Below are 10,356 nucleotides of genomic sequence, written 5' to 3' on the forward strand. Positions count from 1 at the left end.
TCTCATACATTTGTTTTCTATTAAAAGTTTTTTGCTCCGGTTTTTGCTATTTCTTTTCTCCTACTTTGGGATTTTTTTCCTATTTTTTATTTTTTGATAGGAATATTTGACTGCTTTATCAGTTATTGTCAAAGAGCTATTAAAGTCCACTGTAGTTGTAGGTGTGACAGTTTTTTCATTTTAGTTCTGTGAATTTTTGCTTTATTTTGGGGCTTTCTTTTTTATGTATGCCATTTTAGAATTTTTACCTCTTTTGTAATGGATCATCATGTTTATTATTATAAAAAAAACCCTCTTGTTGAACGATATTTCTTGCCTTACTTCTCTTTTGTCAGAGATGAAAATAACTTTACAAGTTTTCTTTTGGTTAGTGTTTGCATGTTTTTTACACTTTTACTTTAGCCAGTCAGTACCCTTATATTTTAAGAATATCTCTTATAAGCAGTATAAAGTAAGTTTTAAAACGCTACTCTCATAGTCTGCCTGAAGTGAATTCCCTGTAGTGCTTCTTTTAGCGTGGGCCTGCTGGTGTGTTTGAGGAGGTGTCTGTGAGTTGGCGTGTAAAATGTTTTTATTCACCATCATTTTGAAGGATAGGTTTGATTAGATTGGAATTCTAGATTGGCAGTTAGTTTCTTTCCCCATTTCATTTTCTGTCTCACACAGTTGTGTGGATAAAGCTGCATTCCATAATCAGACACATCTTCTATACTTCTCTGCTGGGACTGGTGTGCAGTTAAATGGGCTACATATGTCAAGAGAAAACCTTGATTCCCTTTAGCTCCTGGCATGGTTTCTAGCAGCTTTGTCTTTTTAACCTGAGTGTGGTTTTCAAGCATGCTGCATGGTCACAGGATCAGGATGTTGGTAAGACCCCCCAACTGGAGCTCTAGTTAGTGTGTTAGAGGGTATCCTAGTGGTGCCCTGGGGTCCGAGGACATGACGGATCCCATGATTCAGTTACGAGGGCTCCTTCAAGACTGCTTCCTCAGAGTCCCTATCTGTCCCATCAACTTTTACTTCATGGCTTTGGCTCCTCTTCTGTCTATTCCCTCCCCTCATATCATACTACATTTAGCTACTTATTAGCCAATATGTGTTACCTAACATGCACTGGGCAACATTTTATATTCTCAATTTAAAATTGTATTTTTCATGTTACATGATAGTAAATTGAACCATTATTTCTTTAACAAATATATCCTACTAGTTTAGAATTCCTTTGGCACTACTAACATTTTTCTTTGATGCTAAATTTTAATTCTTCATGGAAAAAATTAACTATGAAGACATATATCAGACATCCACAAAACAAGACTACCATGTTAGTCTTTATTTAGTCACTAAGTCATGTCCGACTCTTGTGATCTCATGGACTATAGCCTGTTAGGCTCCTCTGTCCATGGGATTTTCCAGGCAAGAATACTGGAGTGGGTTGCCATTTCCTTCTCCAGGGTATCTTCCAGACCCAGGAATTGAACCCAGGTCTCTTGTATTGCAGGCGGATTCTTTACCGACTGAGCTATGAGGGAAGCCCCACCATATTGAGTTCCTACCACTTAACTTAAGCAGGACAATATTACAAATGAGATTGAAGTTCTCTTTGTCTATTGCCAGTCATATCTCTCTCCCTTCTCCCCAGATTTCACCATCAGTTGAATTTGGAATTTATCATTTTCATGCATATTTTATGTCCCTACATAACATTCTTCTTTTAAAAACTTATTTAAATGATTATCATCTTGTGGATCTTTCAGTAATTATATATAATGATAGATATATATTGTACTTACATAATGATAAATTCTTCACCATTGTTAGATTTATCCATATTTATACTCTGATTCCTTCATTTTCACGCTGCACACATAACATTTTGTTGTATAAATATGTCTCACTTTAATGAATTTGAGTCAGTTGCAGTGAGGTGAGTGAACCAAGAGCATGTTATACAGAGTAAAGGCAGAAAGAGAAACAAATATTGTATATTAAAGCATATATATGGAATCTAGAAAACCAGTACTGATGACCCTATTTGCAAGGAAGGAATGGAGGCATAGACGTAGAGAAGGGACTTGTGGACACAGCAGGGGAAGGAGAAGGTGGGATGAATTGAGGAAGTAGCATAGACATATATACACTACCGTGTGTAAAATAGCTGGCTGGTGAGAAGCCGCCATGTAACACAGGGAGCTTAGCCTGGGGCTCTGTGATGACTGAGAGGGGTAGGATGGGAGAGGTGTGAGGGATGGGGGGGTGGGAGGGAGGCCCCAGAAGGAGGGGATGTGGGTTCTAGGATATGGGTTTTATCACCTGCAGTTTTCGGTTCCACAGGAAGTCTATGGGCTCAGAATGTGTCAGCTTCAGCTGCTACTTGCTTGTTGCATCTAGTCCTGATCAACTCATAATTGGCTCGTACGAGAGTAGGTAGCTGAGTTAGGTACCTTCTATGCTGTAATTTTACTTTGTTTTTTATTTGTCTATTTATTTAAATGAGGACCTAACTTTTCTCAGAGGGTTTAATTTTACTAAAAAGAATGTCTTTGTTGAGCCACAAAGGAAACGATCCCTTGAAAATGAAGTGAAAGTTGCTCAGTCGTGTCTCACTCTTTGTGACCCCATGGACTCTATAGTCCATGGAATTCTCCAGGCCAGAATACTGGAGTGGTAGCTTTTCCCTTCCCAGGGGATCTTCCCAACCCAGGAATTGAACCAGGGTCTCCTGGATTGCAGGTGGATTCTTTGCCAACTGAGCTATGAGAGAAGCCCCAAATGATCCCTTAAGGAAGTAATTATGTTTATTAACTGTTCCAAAGTTACGATTCTGTGGTAAACTCATAATTATGAAATTGTCAGTTTGTATATATTTTCAAGTCAGTGATTCTCAGATGTGATCTGCAGTCACCAAGTCAGGCATCCATAAAATAACAGTGGTTTTCATAGCAGTAAGGTGTGATTTGCACGTTTCATTGGGTTGGCATTTGCACTGGTGGGGCAGAAGCAGTGGTGGATAGAACTGCCAGCATCTTGTCAGGAACCAAGAAAGTGGCATCAATCTGTAGTCATTTATGTTGACATGAATGGGTTTATTTGTATTCAGTGGAAAAATAATTTAAAATTTTAATTGGGTTCATTTTCTAATACAGTACTATGGATAGATACATGTATAATCTTAACAGTACCTCTTCCTCTAAGAGTGTAAAGGGGTCCTGATATGAGAGTTTGGGACGCATTCCTTTCAGTGCTTGGTAGATGTATAGACAAGCAAGTATTTTGTTCAATCTGATGCTGATTTTTGGGAAGAAAAGCTTAGAGAATATGATTCGTTTGATAGATAAATCCAGTCTATCTTCAAGTTTTATGTGAATCTTATGTAAATGTTCAATTCATTGCCTTAAAGTTTTAACTAGGTTATATTCGTAAATAAAATACTTTGCAGGTGCTGATCTTAAGGAAAGAGCCAAAATGAGTTCCAGTGAAGTGGGTCCTTTTGTCTCCAAAATAAGAGCAATGATTAATGAAATTGGTAAGTACAATTAAATTGTTCTTTTAGCATGGTTAAAGTGACCTTAAATATTGGATTTTAAAAGTTGCACACTGTTTTTAAGTATTGTGAAGTGAAAGTTGCTCAGTCTTGTCCGACTCTTTGTGACCCCATGGACTGTATAGTTCATGGAATTCTCTAGGCCAGAATACTGGAGTGGGTAGCCTTTCCCTTCTCCAGGGGATCTTCCCATCTTATGTATAAGCTTTGGCTAAAATATTTACGTAATTAGATAATCACGGTGTATAGCTGGTTGTAAAACAGAATGTATGTTTATGTTTAATTTGAAAAATTGTGAAAAATATTTTGTTATTAAACCTGCCTCATATTTATGATGATGTTACTTATGGAGGTAATTATTAGAAAACAGAATAATTTGGCATAAGCGTTTGAGATAAGTATATTTCTTAAATAATTGGATTCACAGACATACAGATTTGGATTTATTTTTTGTGTAAGTGGGATTATACTGTTTCTTTAGAATTACAGTCTTCTTTGTAAGGTTTATATTTTAGTACATATAAATTTGCTTTTATTATTATTATTAATACCTTTTTTGAACATTGGATGTTTTTGTTTTGGCTTTTTTGTTTTCATGTTTTTTTAAACTGCTTTTGTTGTTTTTATAATAAAATAGTAATTCCTTTGTACAGATTCTTTTAGAACGTTAGTATATATAAGATAGATTTCTAAATATGGTATTGCAGGTCTAAGTATCATGTGTTCATTTTACATTTTAATAAATACTACCAGATTAATTACAAAAAGATTATAATAATTTATATTCCATCAATTATATGACAGGACCTGTTTCTTCATGTTCTTGCAGCATTTAACGTTGCTACTTTTTTAGTTTGCCAAAGTTAAAAAAAAATAGATCTTAACATTTTAATTTGCACTTTCCCAGATGCTAGTGTAATGTTATATCTTTTCAAATTAAACTTGCCTTTCCGCTTCTGTAGATTGCCTTTTCACATTCTTCATCTCCTTTTCTATAGCATCATTTAATAACTATTTACTTAAAAGCCAGTTTTGTATTGATCTTTTGTTGTTAAATGTATTACAGGTATTGTCTCTTAATATCCCACCCTAATTCAATTCCAGGAGCTTTATATACCTAGAGGGTAGTAAGTTCTCTTCATTGTTATTATTATTATTTTTTTTTCTGAAGATTTCTTTGCTAATCCTCACACCTCAGTTCTTCCAAATGAATTTAGGATTCATTTTTAGGATTAATTTTAAAGGGAAGAGGAAAAATAGTCTCATGAGCCTGTGATTGGAATTTCTGTAAATATTGTTTAAAAGAATTAACATTTTTATGATACAGAATCTTTCCATTCGTCATGTGCATGTCTCATCATTCATGTTTTAATGTTCTTTAAGAAAATTTTCTTCACATTGGCTTCAGTCTTGGATCTTTTTTCTCCTCTCAGATTTATCCTTATTTTATAGCACTTATTCCTTTGAATGGAATCTTTTCCTGATATTTCTGTTGAAGTCTGGTTATTGTTGTAGGTCTGTAGGAAATTTGTTAAATTTTATGTGCTTGCTTGGATCATGCTAGCTTATTACTTGTATTATTGTTATTTCTCAATTTTCTTGTGTTTTCCAGAAAGCGAAAAAGTTCCTTATATATAAATAATGCTGTTTTTATCTTTTCCTTTTCCAACATTTTAATCTTAACACTTTTCATATATTTTCACATTGGCTAAGGCTTTTGATGCAATATTCAGTTGTTGAAGTGATCATCTTCATACCTTTATTTGAGTATGATGAATGCGTTTAATATTTTTCCAGTAGTTATCAAGTTCAGAGAGTTTTCTTATATTTCATCTCATTTTGGAGTTTATTACTCTTCTAGTCAAGAATAAGGGTTAAAATTTGTCAGCTGCCTTTTTGGTATGTGTCAAGATGGTATCTATTAGAATTTGTCTCAGCTTTTATTGTACTAAATTGTATTACTAGCATTACTGATGCTACACTGGCCTTATGTTACCAGAATAAATACTACCTGGTCATTGTGGTTAGTGGTTATGGTGGTTTTTAATATATACCACTGGATTTAATTTTATGTTTTGATAAAAGCATAAATGAGATGGAATCTTCTAATTATGTGTTTTGTGTTTTTCTTTCTGATTCGCTCTCATGGTTTTACAACCTTCATAGAAAAAAGTGAAAAGTTTTTCATCTTTTTCTGTGCTATCTAGGGAAATCATCTGTTACTGAAAGAGTAGTAGAATTTGACCATGTGACATCTTTGGGGTTTTGTTATTGTTGTTTACCTTTTGTTTTTAGAGCTAAGTTTTAAAATACACATGTTTTGATTTCTAAAATAGTTCTTGTTGCCTTCCTACCTTTTGTTTATCCCTTGGCAGTTTTATTAGACGCTCTCCTCTGCTTCTCCTTCCATACAACTATCTGGTCAGATAGATGTCTTCTGAGGCAGAGCATGGATTTGTTTTCCATTATGGTCAGAGATAACGACTGAGCAACTTGACTTTCACATTTCACTTTCATGCATTGGAGAAGGAAACTGCAACCCACTCCAGTGTTCTTGCCTGGGGAATCCCAGCTCCGGGGGAGCCTGGTGGGCTGCTGTCTCTGGGGTCGCACGAGTCAGACACGACTGAAGCGATTTAGTAGTAGTAGTATGGTCAGAGAACTTGATCTTGGAAGTAAAAGTTTATGCTGTCTGTCACTTTATATATATGCTAGGACGGATTGTTAAGACTGGTTCAGTTGTAAACATTACCTTGATGTTTCTTCTCAGCCTCTTTCTATTTTATTGAATCTGAAATTGGAACTTTCTGGGACTTCTTAAATGAAGAACTATTCCTTTTTAGTAGTGCTATTTTCTTTTCAGTGGTTGTAGTGGTAGCATTTCTGTTCTGGATCCTGATCCAGTATACTTGTTTCCCTTCCACGGGTTCCCTAACTTGGGAGTGATACTTTTCACTATGATATTACAATGGGCATAAATCTTATAAGATGTCCATTTTTGGTGACTTACTGAGATTTTGAGGGGCAAGTAAAACTGTCTTGATCAAGTCTCTTTGTTTAAACCATGGGCTAGCAAACTTTTTCTTAAAAGGACTGACAGATATTTTAGGCTTTGTGGGGCTGTTATGGTCCATGTTGCAGCAACTCAATTTTTTTTTTCTTTTAAAGACTATTTTTCAGGAGCAGTTTTAGGTTCACGTCAAAATGGAAGGGTGAGAAAACAAAACAAAACAAAAAAAATGGAGGGGTGGGTAAAGAGATTTCTCATATATCCTCAGCCCTCAATATGCATAACCTTTTCCCCATTATTAATATTTCACACCAGAGTGGCACATTGGTTATAACTGATGAACCTATGTTGATATATCATAATTACTGGAAGTCCATATGTTTACATTGCTGCTGCTAAGTAGCTTCAGTTGTGTCTGACTCTGTGTGACCCCAGAGACAGCAGCCCACCAGAATCCCATCCCTGGGATTCTCCAGGCAAGAACACTGGAGTGGGTTGCCGTTTCCTTCTCCAATGCATGAAAGTGAAAAGTGAAAGTGAAGTCGCCTAGTCGTGTCCGACTCCTAGCGACCCCATGGACTACAGCCTACCAGGCTCCTCCGTCCATGGGATTTTCCAGGCAAGAGTACTGGAGTGGGGTGCCATTGCCTTCTCCGATGTTTACATTAGGGTTCATTATTAGTGTTTTACATTCCATGGGTTTGAACAAATGTAAAATGACATGTATCCATTATTATAGTGTTATGCAGAGTGTTTTCACTGCCCTAAAAATCTTCTGTGCTTGTCTTGTCCATCCCTTCTGCCGTCTCTGGCAACCATGTTTTACTGTCTTCATAGTTTTTCATTTCCAGAATATCACATGTTTGGAATCATATAATATGTAGCTTTTTCAGATTGGCTTCTTTTCACTAAGTAACACGCATTGACATTTTCTCCGGGTTTTTTCATGCCTTGCCAGCTCTTTTCTTTTTATTGCTGAACAATATTCCAGTGTAAAGATGTATCACAGTTTGTTTATCCATATACCTACTGAAGGACATCCTGGTTGCTTCCAAGTGTTGGCAGTTATGAATAAAGATGCTGTACACATCTGTGTGCAGATTTTTGAGTAAATGTGTTTTCAGTTGCTTTCTGTAACTACCAAGGAACATGATTGCTAGATTGTGTGGTTAAGAGTCTGTTTAGTTAAGAATTTACCAAACTGCCTTCCAAAGTGGCTGTACCATTTTGTCTTCCCACTGGCAGTGAATGAGTTTCTGTTGCTTTGTATCCATGCCAGCAATTGGTGTTGTCAGTACTCCAGGTTGTGGCTATTCTGATAGGTGTGTAGTGGTATCTCTTTATTGTTTTAATTTGCATTTCCATGATGATGTATGATGTGTCTTTTCATAGGCTTGTTTACTATCTTTATGTCTTCTTTGGGGCTGCTGCTGCTACTAAGTCGCTTTAGTCGTGTCTGGCTCTGTGCGATCCATAGACAGCAGCCCACCAGGCTCCCCCGTCCCTGGGATTCTCCAGGCAAGAACACTGGAGTGGGTTGCCATTTCCTTCTCTAATGCACAAAAGTGAAAAGTGAAAGTGAAGTTGCTCAGTTGTGTCTGACTCTTAATGACCCCGTGGACTGCAGTCTACCAGGCTCCTCTGTTCATGGGATTTTCCAGGCAGGAGTACTGGAGTGGGGTGCCATTGCCTTCTCCCTTCTTTGGTGAGGTGTTTGTTAAGGTTTTTGGCTCAATTTTTAATTGAATTGCTTTTCTTATTGTTGAGCTGTGAATTTTTTGTATATTTTAGATAACATTCCTTTATCAGATGTGTCGTTTGCAAATACTCTGTCCCAGTCCGTGGATTGTCTTATTCTCCTGGCTTTGTCTTTGATGGTGCACTGTGAGGGCTTCCCAGGTGGTGCTCATGGTAAAGAACCTGCTTGCCAATGAAATGTAAGAGATGGGAGTTTGATCCCTGGGTCAGGAAGATCCCCTAGAGGAAGGTATGGCAACCTACTCCAGTATTCTTACCTGGAGAATCCCGTGAACAAAGGAGCCTGGCAGGCTACGTAGGGTCCATAGGGTCGCAAAGAGTCGAACACATCTGAAGCAACTTAGCACAAAACAGCACACTCTAGCTTATTACCCACCAGCCTGTCATAGCTAGTACTAGGGTACTTCAGGCAAAGCAACCAACTAGGCTGGGATACAGCCTCATCTACCCCCCCAGCTTTGAAGTCGCTAGTTGTGTGCAACTCTTCTGCAACCCCATGCCAGCTGCTTCAAGACTTCTTGAGCCCACAAGTACTCTGGGACCTGGCTCTGTCCTCCAGAGGGTCTGTGACCAAGCCCTGCACACTAGTAAGCTGGTGATAGATGCCCACTTAAGGGCCCTGCAGTCAGAGACTTCAGGTCCTGACTTTGCCTATCAGTTGGCTGGCACTAGCCTTAGACCAACCTTAGCAACCACTGGGCAGGCAGCAGGTTCAGGTCACCTTCAGCCCCAGCCCTGCCCACTAGCTGGTTGATACACCAACTCCAGGACCTCCAGGGCCAAAGACTCTAGGATCTGGCTTTGCCCACCCAGGGACTGGTATTAACCTCAGACCAGTTTTATCAGCTTGTTCATAGGACCTGCCCTGGTGCAAGCCGACACTAGCTCTAAGACATCTTGGACCCCTCAGCAGGCCTACCCAGGATTCAGCCCTACACACCAACAGGACAGCAACAGCTTTGGGACACCCTGGGCCCTGCATCCAGCTATGTCAAGAACTGGCTCTGCCTACCAGCCGATCAACATTAGATCCAGGAACCCCAGCTCTGCAGTCACCCGCCCCACAACCTGTCTCTGCCCACCAGTGATCCAGTACTAGCCTTGGGACCCATGTCCAGCCAGCCACCTTGTGACCCAGCCCTGCCTAGCATCAACCAGCAGCAGTAAGGACCTGGCAAATAGCTGACTTGGAGCCGGCTATGCCTGCCAGACTGTTCACAGTAGTCAGCTTGCTATAATAGCAGGACCCATGCAGCCCCCGTGAGGGGCATCCCTTGAGCATACAGTTCTGGTGACTATATGTCACTCCAACACACTGTTGGAGTGTGTTGCTGGAACACATAGGATGTCTCCTATTAGAGAGTAGTTCTCCAAGGTTGGGGAATGTAACCAAACTACCAAATACATAGCAATAGAAATGGCAAATTAGTCAAAAAGAGGCCACAGTGGTACATGTTCTAAATGAAGGAACAAGATAAAACTCCATAAGGACTAAATGAAGTAGAGATAAGCAGTTTACCAGATAAGAAGTTCAAGGTAATTGATCCTAAAAATGTTCAAAGAAATCGGGAAAAGATTGGATGTATATAGATTGAGAATATAGAAGTTTTTAACAAAGAGTTCTAAAATATGAAATGACCAAATAGAGCTTAAGAATGCAGTAACCGAAAGAAAAAAAAAATATGCTAGAAGGAATCAACAGTAGATTAGATCATAGAGAGGAACAAGTTAGCTGGAAAACCGGAGTAGTGGAAATCAATGAAATGGAACAGAAAAAGAATAAAAAGAGTGAGGACAGTTTAAGACACTTGTAGGACACCAAGCATCTGAACATTTGCGTTATAGGAGTCCCAGAAGGAGAAGAGAGGAAAGGGAATGGAATGTATTTGAAGACATAATAGCTAACAACTTCCCTGACCTGGGAAAGGACCAGGAAGAACAGAGAGCCCCCAACAAGATCACACCCAAAAAAGATCACACCAAGATACACTGTATAATTAAAATGGCAAAAACTAAGGATAAAGACAGACTATTAAAAGTAGCA

At 38.5% G+C, this 10,356-nt stretch overlaps 1 protein-coding gene across 6 annotated transcripts in view; it reads left to right on the plus strand.

The window, feature by feature from the left end:
* The window catches only part of AUH (AU RNA binding methylglutaconyl-CoA hydratase), a 220,688-nt gene that overhangs the window by 59,861 nt on the left and 150,471 nt on the right, over positions 1-10,356 (plus strand). For 5 of the 6 annotated variants that reach the window (XM_061426278.1, XM_061426280.1, XM_061426281.1 and 2 more), the window contains one exon: positions 3,440-3,526. The exons of the other annotated variant lie outside the window; for it this stretch is intronic. In XM_061426278.1, coding sequence (XP_061282262.1) covers positions 3,440-3,526 — 87 coding nt within the window. The remainder of the gene's footprint in view (positions 1-3,439; positions 3,527-10,356) is intronic. 6 annotated transcript variants of the gene reach the window in all.

This window comes from Bos javanicus, chromosome 8 (genome assembly GCF_032452875.1).
Source record: "Bos javanicus breed banteng chromosome 8, ARS-OSU_banteng_1.0, whole genome shotgun sequence".
NCBI lineage: Eukaryota > Metazoa > Chordata > Mammalia > Artiodactyla > Bovidae > Bos > Bos javanicus.